The 16,141-nt window shown below is 29.3% G+C and overlaps 1 protein-coding gene and 1 long non-coding RNA gene across 5 annotated transcripts in view; one reads left to right on the top strand and one right to left on the bottom strand.

Moving 5' to 3' along the window:
• d4 overlaps window positions 1-5,427 on the bottom strand; it is a 37,460-nt gene extending 32,033 nt beyond the window's left edge. Inside the window, exons 1-3 of one of the 4 annotated variants that reach the window (XM_014429953.3) lie at window positions 5,279-5,427; window positions 1,120-1,229; window positions 149-426 (exon numbers count right to left, since the gene is read on the bottom strand). In XM_014429953.3, coding sequence (XP_014285439.1) covers window positions 149-426; window positions 1,120-1,225 — 384 coding nt within the window. In that variant the 5' untranslated portion in view covers window positions 1,226-1,229; window positions 5,279-5,427. Of the gene's footprint in view, window positions 1-148; window positions 427-1,119; window positions 1,230-1,550; window positions 1,854-2,070; window positions 2,381-5,278 lie in introns of those variants that run through there. The other 3 variants (XM_014429952.3, XM_014429955.3, XM_014429954.3) reach the window with 3 other exon arrangements.
• The window catches only part of LOC106686577 (uncharacterized), a 54,971-nt gene continuing 42,148 nt past the window's right edge, over window positions 3,319-16,141 (top strand). The window contains exons 1-2 of the long non-coding RNA XR_001344038.2: window positions 3,319-3,784; window positions 6,498-6,536. This is a non-coding gene — a long non-coding RNA (uncharacterized lncRNA). The remainder of the gene's footprint in view (window positions 3,785-6,497; window positions 6,537-16,141) is intronic.

The raw sequence follows: 16,141 nt of genomic DNA, 5'->3' as shown, positions 1-16,141 counted from the left end.
TATATATATATATATATGTGTGTGTGTGTGTAACTATTAGTCATAGGCTTTAATTTATCATTGAAAAGCAACAACCATGAATAAGTTTGTTGAAAGATCTTATTCCAAATTAATAATTTTTTTTTTTTAACTTAAATTCAATATTCACCTGCGATTTAACCTGGGACTCGTCTTTTACACCAGCACTATCTTTGCTATCTTCACTATTTGCAGCAGCAGGGTTCTCTAGTGTACTAATGGTGTGGAGATCAACCGACTCTCCAGGAACTACTTCCAGCCTCCTCAACTGTACTTGAGGCTGCATCAAATATTGCCGTCTTTTTTTCCGCCATCTTTTAGATGGATAAGTATAAACTTGACCATGCTGGAGACCTGGGATTCTTTCTCTTGGACTCATAAATAAGCTTGAATGATTTTGAGCTACACCTTCAAAAGCCATAATTAAAAATTATAACTATTTAAAAAACATTAAATATTTATTATAGTATATAAAAACTGAAGACTAATATCAAGAACTTAGAAGTTCTTTTATTTGAAATAAATATTCCAGAAGAAGGAATCAAAATATATAATTTTTTTTTTTTTGTTAAAAAATATATATGTTATAAATTTATAATTCAGCATTGTCCAAAATATATGTATTTTCATATTCTTCATGTAATCTGTAGAATACTTCATGTAAGTTTACTAATTTATCTATATGTGCATGCGAGATCAATAAAAACAATTTGCACATTTCTACTTGCTTAGAGCAAAACTGACTATTCCTTATGAAAACAATAGCTAGAAATGAAAAGAAGACTAAGAAAAGGTATTAAAGATTAACATGTACCAAATTAAAGAAATTATGTTCCTCTGTTATTAAATAAAATTGTTGAAAATTAATTATTTTATGATTCAAACTTTTAGTCAACCTAATATCAAATATCAAAGGATACATAATAATATTATTAGTATATTGCTCTATAGAAACCAATATTATGGGGCACACTCTCATTCCTAGCGCTGAATTCATTCTAATTTAAAAACAGTCCATTCAAGTAATTCAAAAAAGTTAAAATTAATAAATCATTAGGACTGTTTTTCTTCTAAACATAATAAATATAAAATTTTAAAAACCTGTTTGTGAATCTAAGAAAGGCATCCTCATTCTTCTTTCTATACATAATCTAGTATTATAGTTTGCAGAATTTTCTATCGCTTCTCGGTATGAAGTATCATTCATAAAGCTAAAATAATCAATAAAAGTAATGATTAAAAAATTACTTATTGATAGCACTTATTGGTAACACATTTTAATGTAATAGATAAAACTTAAAAATATAACAAGGTTAAGTATTTTGAAAACGAGAAACATGAATTAAATAGATAATCAGAAAATTGTGAAAATTGATGAGATGAAACAATAGTATCTGATCTTCAATGGCTAGCAAAGCTTATCAAAAACACAGACATCATATATCTTAATTAAAAATAAATTAATCTTATGCTGTTAAGTCTAGTTTATTATCAATTAGATTCAATTATTAAAAATATATGAAAGTAATAACCTCAACTGAATCCTGACTTACAGAAATCCCACCTGTCTACAATCTATAGATATGGATAAGTGAGGCTCTGCAACTGATTTAAGTATGACTACTAATCAAAATTCACAATAAAATTAGGTTTTCGATTTCTGGTAACCAATTTAATATTTCTTTGGAACTTTGATAATTCTTGAAATATACTGTTTCTTGGAATAAACTATTACTTGGGGCAAATTTGAAAATGAATCACAAATGTTTCTAAAATACCTCCTTAAAAAAACTTAATATCTATAGGATAGTCATTTTTAACACAGTAAATATGTTAAGGGCTTTGACATCTTTTCTTGAATTCATTAGATACCAACTTAAGATTCAAAATAAATTATCAGGTGGTATAACCATTAATTTAGGACTAAAATAAAAACAGTACTTTGATGAAGATAATAATGAAACTTTAGCAGGTAAATAAGAAATCATCATCACCAATTAAAACCACTGATTTTATAATGTACTAGACATAGATTAGAGAAGTATTATTTACCTTTCAATTCTGCTGAGAACAGAAGGGTTAACTACTTGGATATCACAAGCCATCTTGAATTTGAAAGGAAAAAAAGATTTCGGAAATATTATTCAAAATAATAAATATCAATAGTGATGAATCAACAGTACATTAGACGATAAATGAGACATATTTGCCACTAAACAATAAACAATTCCAAACCCAACCCCATACAACCTCTATCGATCAACACCAAGCAACAATTCTAATGGAGCAATGTTACCAACTATTCAAGTTAGTTAACAACATTTTAATTTTACATGAATAATTGTGAATTTATTGTAAAAACTGTCTTGGATTGGAAAATGACATATAACAGGCAGTATAACATTAGAAATTCATTATTTATAATCAAGAAATTAATTTGAGGTATAAATATCAAATAACCCATTTTAAAATCATCAATATTGAAAAATTCAACAATAGAGTAAATATTTCTAATTTAATTTAATAATTAAAAACAAATATATTTTCCTTTTTTTATGGGGAGGGGAGGGGAGGAAGAACTTACAATCTTCTTAGTTGCAACGTTCTTAATTATTTATTTATATTAAGAATATGACTATTAACTTATTATTATTAATATTAATTTTATATATTGTTATAATTAGTTAATCTACCTACTATTAATTTGATTTCCTATTTCGCTAAAATCAACTTTAACTCCTATGCTTGAGTAATTCTAATTTTAATGAGGATGAAACTAAGCTGATATTAAGGACCACTTAATCGTACATTTATTTGATCGTCATCAGAATATTTCCGCTTACTATATATTTCAAGTACATTTTATAACTCGTAAGTGAAAATAAAAAGTAGAATTCATATAACATTTGTAATTATTTACCTTTTTTTCACTGTAATTATTTGTAGTGGATTATTAATTTTATAACAGTTGTATATTTATACAACTATACATTTTTCCTATTCATCATGTAACTAATATAAAATATTAGTTTTAAAAAAACACTAAATCATAATTAACTATGTACCTTTTTTTTAATTTCTTTTCATTACTATGGAGTTTCGTTTAAGTTAACATTGGAGTATAGTAATCTGTTTTGTCTTTTCAAAAAGCTTAAAGCAGAAATTATAAATTAATCTTTGTACATTAATAAAAATTCACATCAAATTTATAATGAAAGATATCTTTAAATGAATTAATACATTTCATGTGTATTATAGTAAGCTTTATTGAACTTGGTGATGGAGGGAAATCTCTTCGTTTTAATATGGTCGACATTTTGTGTAATAAATTGTTTAGTTTTAACCGTCACTCGTAAAAATATGTCTATAGAAATGGATTTAATGTGGTTCTTGTGACAGCCAAACAGTTTTTCCGTTTGTATTAAATCTTTTTCATTTTTTTCTCTATAATCACTAAGGTAAGACACTGATGGCATTGTAAAATTTAATGTATCTATTGTTCAACAGTTTTTTATCATTAGTAGTATATTAGTGCCTGAAATGTGAAAAGGTGTTGGAATCATTGGAATTCTAGCAGCTTCGCATCACTCCACAAAATCTACACAGGATTTTTTCCTGAGATTGTTCCATTTGGTGTGGAGTGGTTGGAGTGGAGAGATAATCAGTAGCCATCTTTAGTTAAGACCTTGGACATCCGGTTTTTTATGTATTTTAGTGAACTTCAAGATGGAAGAAAAACCTGTCCTGAGAATCCAAAGGATTTAAGGTTCGTTGTACAATGCATACAATATATACATACATATATATTATATTATATATGTAAAATTGAAAATATTATTACATTTGTGTGAATTTCAGTATCCTTTAGATTGGTTATAATTGGTTAAAAAAAACAATTAAGTTTTAAATTTCTTAAAACTATTAATTATTAAAAAAAGTAATTCCAATAATACTAAATAATGACCTGAAAATTAACATCTTTCCTAAATATCTTTTAATCACAATGTTTTACTTCATCGATCTGGAATATTTTAGATTGCCTGAGGTCTTACCATGAAGAGCCTCTATAGCTATAATAAGAAACTAAAAACAGTTTAAGGTAAGATGGAGTAAAAGCATAACAGATTTTTAAAAACTAGTTCTTACCATTCTACAGTTACCATGGCACAGTAGATGAAAACTAGGCAAATGCCTTCCCTATATATGGCCCACTGTTCTCATTGTAAGAATAGGACAAATGCTAAACACAAAGTTATAGTGGAAGAATAAACAAATCCGAGGCAATCTTAGCAGAGCTGAGGGGGTCGCTTGTTTTCCCCTAGTAACAGGACATGATCTGGATAAGCATCATAGATTCACCGAAATGCAACATGGGAGACTTGGATGGAGACCATCTAATGTTTATTGGTCTGGAAGATATTCAACAGGATGCTGACCAACTCAGGGCAAAAGTAAACTGGGTAAATTGTATTGGCGCAATAGTCTACTTCCTAAGGTGTAGAAAAAATAAAATAAATGGCCTACTTCTATAAAACTTGGATTCATGTGCTATATTATTTTTTCTCTGGATTTTGATAGTTTGCAGAGGTGTCTATTATAAAAGTAGTTGAGTTTAATGTATCGAAGTTATAACTTTTTTACTATCTTTTTTATATGATAAGTTAATGTAATATAATTAGCAATTATAGATTATTAACTTATAATTTATGAATTGAGTATTAATAATTCCAATATTTTTAAGTTACCATGGTTTACACTTAGATCTGCACTTACCCTTTAAACTGTTTATGTTAGAGCAGGTGTGAAACTATGTGCAGTACATGTTTGATCCCATTATATAGTCTTAATTTAATGTTTTTCCTAATGTAAATAATTACAATTTGTTTAAAATAATAGAAAAATAAACTTTCCTTCAGTTTCTTAAACTCTTGATGAAAGATTTCAGTTTTAATGTTCATTTAACCTTTGTAATGTTGTATACTCCTTTTAATGCCTTGACTTTACTGACAAAAATGCATTAATCAATGAAATTTTGACTTCTTTAAAATATTTTTGTTGGTTTTAAAATTAAAGGGGAACATTTTTCATGCTCATAGCCTAACTTTCTTGGGTTGTTTTTTCTAAACATAAGAAGAATGAATGTTATTTTTGCTCTAAATCGTTTCTTTGGGCTGATTGTGTACTTGTGCCTATATTGGGACACTCAATTTTTTTAAATTATAAAATGAACTACCTAACCACTTTATTCTTTACTACTTACTCAGTTTTCTGTTTTTTAAGTTAAGTAGTCACCCTGTTAACATGCATGTATGATTTTATTATCATTCTATCTTCTTTGTACGTTATAAATGATTGCTAATATCTTGATCTTGCTTCTTTAATCTTTTTATACTATTTTTGTTATAAAAAATCTATATAATCTATCATAATCTAAATTTGATTCCATATGATTACATTATTATTAATATGTTGAGTGGTGAATTATTTTATTTTCAGTGGCACATCCAATTGTGTCATTATATCACACTTGTGTCATTATTCTTGTAATGACACAATTGTGTCATTATTCTGTTCTTGAATATTGTGTAATTTCGTTTATTTGTCATTGTTTTGTTCATTTACAAAATCCTATAATTGTAATCTGGAATTTTATCACCAATGTTGCCAATATTTGTTAATTGAATATTAGTTGAAAATATTCAAGGTGGGGGGGGGGGGTCTTATGATCAAAAGAATAAAATTCAGTAGTTTAAAACATTTTACCTGAATAATTTTCAATTTATTTGCGTTAAATTGCATGTGTTTCTTTCAGAGAACTGTATAATCTGTAAATGATAAAATAATTTCATTTATGAATTCTTTTATACAGATTAAATTGGTCCAATTAGAATTTATTTTTTTATATTGTAAAAGTAAATTGAGAACATAAAACAAACTTATTGAAAAAACAAAGAATCATTTGAAAATAATTTCAAATATTGTTTTGGATAATTGGATTGTATTTTGTTGGCTAAATTATTGTAAAAAAGACTGGAGAATAAATAGGCAATAGGAAGAAATAGATAAAGAATGGATTTTATATGTTTTTGAATTTAAATATATTCAAATATAAGATGGTCAGGGTTGCGTTCAAAAAAAGAACAAATTATTAAAAACTATTTTAATGTCCGAAATTTCGCCCCACTTTGCAGGGCTTCATCAGGGCTGTTCAAAGCGAACGGTTGAACAGAAGGCAAGAATGAAGCGGACAATCTCAATGACAATGTAGCAACAATCACCGCTTCATTGTTGCCTTCTGTTCAACCGTTCGCTTTGAACAGCCCTGATGAAGTCCTGCAAAGTGGGGCGAAATGTCGGACATTAAAATAGTTTTAAACTATTTGTTCTTTTTTTACTGCAACCCTGACCATCTTCTTATATTTAAATCTTTACGGTCAACTATATATACATATATATTCAATTGTTTGTTTTGTTTTCAGTTGGGTAGCTGTGGATCACGGAAACCTAATTAGTAAGAGGTATTTAGACTATTTGTTACTATTATAATATTCAATAGTTATTCAATAATTGATTTTTGAATTTTATATTTTTATGGTACAATCGTTTCTGTCATTATTTTTGAGAAGGCTATATGGATTATTATTAGTTATCAATCAAAGAATGTTCTAACTACAAAATTTAACATAATGATTTTCCACTGTAAAAAGCTTTTTTCTGACCTGATTAAACTGGTACTAGTAATGAAGTTTGTAATGAATCTGCCTTTTTTTAAGGAAGGTTCTACTGTTCCATAACTGAAAATATGTTAATTTGATTAAAAGTAAGATTTTTTCTTAACTCTGAAACATTTGAAGAAACACTAGTTTGAATCTTGATTATGCATGGCATTGCAAGTTTTAAAATATTTGGTATTGTAATTGGTAACTGGTGGGGGGAACTTGTCTGCCAAGTGTGCCTAATGTTATTTTTTGCCTTATCCTGGCAGCAACTTAGAAGTTGCCACCGCATACTAACCAAGGTGGTAGTGTTAAGATTCATTTCTAAGGACTACGTAGAAATAAATATTATCTGCCCCAGGTAAGAATCAAAACAATGTTCCGAACCGAGCATTCAGGAACCCATTTCATTTCCTTAAGGTTCAAAATATGCTCATTTAGTTTTTATATGTAAAGTTCACTTTTTTTTTACCACATTTAAAGTATTAGAATTTAAACAAATAAAATATTTTAATTTTTCACAGACTTGAATTTAATTCATGTATTATTATTTATTACCAAACATAAATTTATGTTATAAGTAAATTAAAAAATTAATTTCTGGAAGTTATATATATTATGGAAAGATGATAATACGAGTCATTTTATTTTTAGAAAGGGGAATGGAACTCTCTTTTCATTATAAAATAAAAGTCTAAAAATAATGAAACATCAATTTAAACTACTTTAAAGTAAATTTAATCAGCTTCATGCTGAGTACTAATTGGCATCTGTTCATCTAATTAATTTGTTCCTGAGGTGAGATTGACGTTTCTCAAGTTGTCTAATTTTCGACAAATGTAGGATATGGTCAAACTCATGTAAAAATATTTTTATCTGTTGTTCTAGAATGATATAAATGACTAATATTAATTATACTTCACTAACTGAATTGATTTTTATTTAACCTCTAATAATTAATAATAAAGCCTTATTATTAATGAAATAGATGATTAGTAACATGACTGCAATAAATAGGTGTTAATAAAATACAACAGATTACATTGGTATTAAATCAATATAATGAATAAAGCAGAAAAATATTTGAATAAGAATATTGAAGAACTATTATATCTATTTCAATATCCTTCTCTTCATTTTTTAATATATCTTCTAAACTCGTCCAATGTCCATTTTTTCATATTTTGTTGTGCCCATTAGCTCAGAGGTAACAGCATCCAAAACTCTCATTGTTTCCAAAGGAGGTTTCTTCACTATGACCATTAAGACTTTTAATTGTTTTTTCAGATGATGCATTTAAATTTTTAAATATATTATTAAATAGGAAACTAAAATAATAAAAAAAAATAATGACTTGGACTTTGTTGGCTATATTGGTCATGGTGAAGATGGAAAAAAGAGAAGTTCTCAAGCAGTGAGGTCTCTTACCAAACTAATAGACAAAAAATATACTTAAATAAAAATATAGATATATTCAAAAATGAGGAAGAGATGGATACTGAAATAGATCGATCCAGTACACCAAAGCAACTAGATTAGAGACATTGTGCACCCCCGAACTAAATATTTTTCTGTTTTCTTTATTATATAGATGGAATACCAATATTAGCTGTTTTATTTTTTTAATATGTTGTATTTATTAGCACAGTAATGTTGTTAACTGTCTACTTCATTAATTATGATTTAATCGCTAGGAGTTAAATATCAATTTAGTTAGTGGAAGTCATTTCTTTAACTCTAGAACAGCATATAAAAATATTTTTACATGATTTTAACCATATCCTGCATTTGTCGAAAATGAGTCTACTTGAGAAACTTTTCATATCTCAAAACCATTAAATGTACAGACGTTAAGTAATAATCAAAATGAAGTTAGATAATTTTAATTTAATTTAGTTAGGAATAGTAGTTTCCATGATGTATGCCAAAATGGTGAACATTTGAAAATTTATTTTAAAAACCCTTACTATAAATACTTTCTTTAAACAGCTCTGTTTTATTTTATTTTTTTCGTCCGAGACTCCCATTGGAGTCCTATACTGCCTAACCATGGTGGGGGGTCAAGTTTATCATTTTGTGGGACTGCGACTAGATGAAAAATAATGCCTCAGGCCGGCTTTGAACAGGCCCCGCCTGCAGATCTCAGATTGGTAGGACTGTGCATAACCATCTGAGCTATGGACGGTCCAAACAACTCTATTTTCTACTTTGTGCAATTTTGGTGACTTGTAATTTTTAACTCCTGTGGCATCACTAATAGTCATCTTCAATATGAAATACAAAATATTAGTGCTCCAACTTTAAAGTTTTTTGAGGTGACTTATGGTTGTGAGACCTCGGTATCAAATTGAGCATCTGCAAGAAAAATTAATGTATTCGAGTGGAAAACATGTCCTGTGCTCAATGAGAGATAATGACGAGTAGCACCAAGGAAAAAAATTAGGAAATTCACCACATCTATGGAGATCTGAGGATTTGAGACTAAATAAGGAAGGATGCCATATTTAAGATGGTTGCTGCATCTGGTCAGTATAATTCAAGAAATTTGAGGTTTGGTCAGGGTTAAAACAAGGTGATTCTATGTTACGTATCCTATTTAATTGAGCACTAGAATCTGTTATTAGAAAGGTGGAGCATACTTGAAAAGGTTTCAACTCTAGGTATTAAAATATCCGTGCTTGAGTGTGCTGATGATTTTGTATTATTGGGTAAATAGGAGGTATTATAAAACAAAAACTGTTGGAGAACTAGGCTTCGAAGTAAATACACTCAGTGATATAAATATTAGAGAAAATACATTTGAACAGGTAGAAAGGTTTTAGTATTTAAGGTTAGTGGTACCTAAGATAAAACAAAATTTATGAGGAAAAAAAGAAGGTTAAGGGGGGAAATGATTATAATTTTTAATTTTAGAAATTGCTTATCCTTGTACCTTATGTCCAGAAACTTTTAAATTTACAAAACTATTATTCTTCCCACTGTTCTACATATATGGATGGGATATATAGTCACTTACAGTAAGGAAGGAACAGTGCCATGAGGTTTTGGAAAAAAAAATGTATAAATTATTTGGATCAAACAAGGATGAGTTGACCGGAGAATTTAGAAGGCAATGCCATATTGTGGGAACTGCATCCAGGCTGTGATAGCAACTTAACAACTTGGTTCTACAAATGGGTTTTAAAATATCAAAATTCATATTTTATTTATTTTCTAAATTTTTTTGAGACAAGGTAATTATTTATTAAATAAAACCAAAAATTGTATCCAATTCTGTCTCAACACTTTATTTCTCACTAGTCCAACGTTTCGGCCATTCCAGCCATCTTCAAGGACATCTTCAATACAAAACTCCTCCTCACATTAATTCACAATTTTTATTGCAGGCTATTCTGCCCAGGTCATTTTCTTCATTTTAGTTTCAAACCTATTTATTTAAATTTTAAAACCATTAACTTTTATTTTTCTCTATAGAATTATCAACAATATAAAATACACCACCATTAGAATTTATAATTGGGAATGTATAACAATAGTACAAAGAACATACACTTAACTAACAAGAAAAATGTAATACATAAATTTGTTTGACAAAATGCAACCAATTTTATCCAAAAAGCTAAAGATCAGGATAAATCAATCCAAAAATAAGTTTAAAAAGTCTAGCAACATAATAATAACAGCTCTGGCACAACACAGTCTCTCTGAAAATCACATATTTGATTTTGAAAATGCAAAATAAAAATCCCAGAAAATAAAATTGAAATGAGCACTGGGTGGATTATGATCACACAAAGGTGAAATTTTGTTTACTGCACGAGCTTGCCGCTTTAAAGCTCTTTTCTTAGGTGGTAATAGTAGCGATTAGTAGACATTATTTATCTTTTGATCTCAGCTTGCGGACAATCCTGGGTCATCATTCAGCACAAGTATATAAACTTGGTAACTTGTACTAATAAACATTCTCCGTAGACCAATACTGCCTTTAGTTTATCTTAATAAATTGACCTCGTCTACAGAACTCTGGAAAGTATATAAGTGTATAATATTCCGTTATTTTTTTTTTTCAATAAGAAAAAGGTAATGTACTAAGTACAAAGACATCGGTATGACTAATAATTTTTTTTTCAACTTGGTGTGAGTTTGGGACTCTTGTAAGTTTTACAATTTTAACAGATCTGACTTTCTTACTGCTCATAACAACACATCAGGGCTACTCCGCTCAGCTCAGCCAGGGCCAGATTATTTTTTTAATTGTAAAATAAAAATATTAGATAATGAAATTATAATAAAAAATGGACAATCTAAAGAGGGTATTCATACTACAAAGCATATATTAAATACATTGTAAACTTCAAAACAAATCAGTTTCATCTTAACACTAAGGACCTATTAGGCCTGGGTTAAGGAACCTACATTTCATAAGGCTTGCTAACTCCTCTGATTGATAAATCAAAATGAATCTGAATGGCTTGAAGATAGACTGAGTAGTTTATAACTGATGTCCATTGAAAGAGATGAATTTTAATAAGTTATTCATGATTTTGTTAATTACCAATAAAAACCTAATGTAAATGTCAACCATTTTTTCTGTTTTATGTTTATTACATTTAAAATATTAAATAAATTAATGACTTTATCTATTTTTTTTCAAAGTCTCAGGTTCTCCACTTAGTTTAAAGATGGTCTTAAAACAGAAACAAACAATATGAACATAAATTATGAAGATATAACAATAATTTAAATATTTCATAATACCTGACTAAACGAAACTCAAAACTACAAAATAAAATATATTCAGCAATAATGATTAATAATACAGTTTAAAAACAGTGAAAGATGCAAGAACTGTCGTTTGTTAAGTAATAGTCCAAATAGTTTAATTAGAATAAGTTTCCATGAAAATTTTAGTTGACAGGAAAAAACATAAAAAAGGACAAAATATTTATGAAATGTAAAAAAGAAATTATGCATAGAATCGTTTTATGTATAAATAAATACTATATTAAATATAAGCAAGATGTTAATATGTTAGGCAATGTAATTCTAAACATGGGGAAAAGAACCGAAAACGTTGAAGACTAATGAATAAGAAATAAAGATAAAGGAAGAATCAGTTTCATAAGTATCAATAGATTTTTAAAAAAATCGCGACAATAAAAAATAATAAAGTAACTAATTTTGGGTGTTATTATAAAATCAACATTTAGTTCAGGAACCATGGTTCTGCTTTTTCCATATGAAATGCAAGACCCTGAAACCAGGGGGTCCTTAGTGTTAAGATGAAACTGATCTGTTTTGAAGTTTACAATGTTTTAAATATATGCTTTGTAGTATGAATTGCCTCTTTAAATCGTCTATTTCTTATTATAATTTAATTTTCTAAGATTTTTATTTTGAATTTTAAAAAATAATCTGGGCCTGGCTGAGCTGAACAGATTGCCCTGATAATGTGTTCTTATGGGGAGATGAATAGTCAGATCTGTTAAAATTGTAAAACTTATTAAAAATACTTTTATATGCTTTCTAGTGTTCTGTGGACGAGGAGATCAATTTATTAAGCTAAAACAAAGGCATTATTGGCCTTCCGAGAATATATATTTGTACAAGTGACTTAGCTAATATATTTGGGCTGATGACCCAGGAATCGTCTGCAAGTTGATATCAGAAGGTAAGTAATGTCTACTAATCGCTGCTATTACCGCCTAAGAAAACAGCTTTGATGCCACAAGCTCTTGCAGTAAACGAAATTTCGCCTTTATGTGATCATAATCCAGGCAGTGCTAACGTACGGATCGGAAACATGGCCTACAATCAAGAAAAGTAAACAAAATGTTCTTCTGTCTGAGCGGAATAGTTCGGTGGAAGGAGTGTTAATGGATAGAACTTAGAGGAGATGTAGAAACCTGGATATTTACGATTCATTTTGTGGGCTTAAAGCTCTCCAGGTTATCAAACTGGTCCCTTTTGAGAAATCTTTTGATGAAACTTCACTGCGGAACGAGAAGAGAATAACTTGAGTACTCCTAATAAGCGGTAGTAGTTGCGATTGGCTTGGAACGTCCTAGGAGTGCGAAATAGGATGACTCCACAGAATCGCGGAAGTTGCTGAAAGTGGGCAGATTTGGCAACGCGTTGTAGCACCGTAAAAATAAAATAAAATGAAAGCATTTTATTATATAGGTTTAACGATATTACAAAACAGAACACATTATTACCGGCGGGGGGACAACCTTAGCAATTTTTATTGATATAAGGTCGTGTATTTGGACTATTTGAGCACTTGGCCTCTCAGCGACCGATATCAGTTATTTGTTATTGTTGGGTGAGTTATTGACCTTCAAGAGAACAATATGAGCTCTAGTGGAGTCTGCTTCTTGTTTGTGTGCACTAAATTGTTTGCACGCTCTGTAACTGACGCATTGTGCTTCTGCATTCAAACCAAGTGTTTAAATTACTCAATAGTCAATCCAAACTATACTCGTATATCATGGTATAACTATTCTCCACTAAATCTTTCAGTAATATTTATTTAAAGTTGGCTTTATTATACATTTATGAAAAAGTTGATTTTAAACTCTTCTATTTACTATTAATTTTCTGTATTTTAAAATTTCCATTTTTTAATCATGACCAAGATAAAAATAAGGCTGTATTGTTCTTATAAGTTTAACTTATGTTTATTCATCGGTTATTATTATAGTATTAAATAACAGGACAGCCCATTTTTCGTTTGTAATCTCTAACTACAGACCCAATCCTTACCAAATGTTATCTACATTGTCTTTAATGTACCCGGAAAGTTACCATGAATCCACTGAATTGAAATTTATCAAATTCACCGATATATACAACCAGTATATAAAGCTGAAGAATTTTTTTATTTAATTTTTATAACTACTTTTTCAATTTGAAAAATTCTTTTGTATTATTTAGAACGTTTATTTAAGAAAACTTTGTACGTTATAACGTCGAAGTTAAGTTGAAGGCAATCTAAATTGAAGCCGTTGAAAAGGTTAGCTGGAACTAAATAGGGAGCGTCCCAGGACATCCTTACGTGAGGCCTCTGGAGCATGGAACTGAACTTTTAATTACCTCCTCCAAAACGGCACTAAGAAAATTAGACAAAGTCCAAAATCAAGCCTTACGGATAATCACTGGCGGAGTAAAGTCGACCTCCCCCCCCCCTTGTAGCTATGGAACTCTAAGCAGGTCTCGAGCCACTTTAGGTTAGGAGAGAGAAATCTGCTCTTTATCTGTTAGAAAAGCTTATGTGACGAAAGGATCACTGGTGGGATTATTCTTACAGACCAGCCATTAAAATCCATACGTTCTTATTATAGGGACATGACAAACGCCAGACAACAAGTCCAAGTGGAAGATAAGAACTGGGAGAACCTATTGAACAAGGATCAACGAGTTCGATCCAAGCAGAACTGGGAGAGTGGATTGTTTCCGCCTAGTGACAGGTATGATCTACAAAGACACCTCCACACTTGGGTAGGCATCGCGGACTCACCTACTTACCCTCGATGCAACATGAGTGACATGGATGGAGACCATATTTTGACATGTACTGGTCTAAAGAATATAAACTTAGATACAAATGAATTCAAGGCAAATTGTAACTTATTTTAAGCTGCGATAAGGAGAATGGCACGATAGGCTACTTACCGAGGCGTAAGAAAAAAACAACTTAATAACATCACGCTACAGGCCATAAGAACAGAGCATTAAATGTAGGCGTCAATCAGTCTCTAAAATAATAATTAATAAAAGCTCATACTTGTGGAAGCAGGTCCACTGTTAACTTCTTTAAACGTTTTATTAAATTATTTTATATATTTAATGCAATTATATTTTAAACCTAATATTTGATCGCTGATGAACATAAAAATAAAACCTTGATAAAACGACATCAGTAATATATTAGTAAATACATAAACGATTTTATATCATTAAATTAATTATAGATTATTAGTGAGTAATTAAATAAAAAGCTTAATTTTTAACTGTTAACATGGGTTAATGCGTTCACACGATTAATGATTTATTATTTCGAGATTGAACGTACAAAACATTCTAAAATTTTAAATTTAGTGGGCGGTTACCTTTTTTTCGTGGCTATCGATTTTGAATAAAAAAGTGTTAAATTTCTCTGAGAAATTAATATCCTTACAGAGTCCGAGTTTTTGTCCAGGACAACACTAGTTAATTGAAAAAAATCGTTTATAAACAGTTATTAATAACTAAAATTATATTATAACCTTTCATGTTTTATTAAACCATAATTAGAGTCAAGGTAGTCCAATCAATTAGGGAACAGAAAGGGATCTCGGTGGAATGTTTTGGAGAAGTAAAATTTTCTCATTTATTTATTATGTGTGAGATTTCATGAAAAACAAATTCAAATCTGCAATTTCCACTGAAAAAATAAATAAAAATTTAATTGTTAAACTATTTTTCAGTTTTTCTCCCACGGTATGTAAACTTATCTTTTTTTTTTTTTTTTATAACATCAACTTGTGCTAAATTAAGTAAGAGTAATAATTCAAATATTCCTAATATAGCGTAATTCATGACTAAAAAATTTTTATAAATCATTATAAATGGAATTTCATACGTTATTATGAATTCAATCGAAAACAATTATTTTCGGGAAAAATACACTTCTCTATAACTGAAGTCTCGGAATGTCATGCGGGATGGTAAACCTCAAGCGCCTGCTCAAGATTGTCTTCGTTTTGTCGCGACATAGTCATGGTATTTTTACAAATGCATTTCACAATCAAGATAAGTGAAAACCAATATTGTACTTATAGTTTTGCTACTAACGTACAATTTTTTTGTAAATTGTCAAAATATGGCGATCGTTTTGTGGACTAGTTTATGATTCGTTACATTTCATGGCTTCTCTGATGTCTCTAATCCTATGTGGTGTAATGAAATATTTATATTTAAATATATTTTTTTAAAAATAACATTTCTGAGAGTGCTGAATTACCTAAACTTGTATGGCCTATGGTAGAACACTGGATAGGAGGTTTGGATAACTACAATGTGATAAAACTTTAAAATAAAAATATATAAACCCGTTTTCTGATGCTTTGAAATGGTTTTCTCAAGGTTAACGTAGAACAAGATTGTATGATGGAACTTGTAGTTTTGTGAAAAACATATAATTTCTATATGAAATTTCGAAAATTGGCCTTTATTTTAAACATTAATTTTTGTTTTCCTCATATAGGTATTTGTTTTATTTATTTAAGTGTTTCGACCACTAGGGTCATTTACACTGAATTTACAAAGTTAGTACATTACTATTGACATATTTACAATGTTACAAGGTGAGAAAGATATATATAATTACAAAGTGAGAAAGTTTAAAAATTAACAGTTACTGTTAC

This window comes from Halyomorpha halys, unplaced genomic scaffold (assembly GCF_000696795.3).
Source record: "Halyomorpha halys isolate HHAL.00 unplaced genomic scaffold, Hhal_1.1 Scaffold840.1, whole genome shotgun sequence".
In the NCBI taxonomy this organism is placed as follows: domain Eukaryota; kingdom Metazoa; phylum Arthropoda; class Insecta; order Hemiptera; family Pentatomidae; genus Halyomorpha; species Halyomorpha halys.
This window is presented reverse-complemented; position numbering and strand designations above follow the sequence as displayed.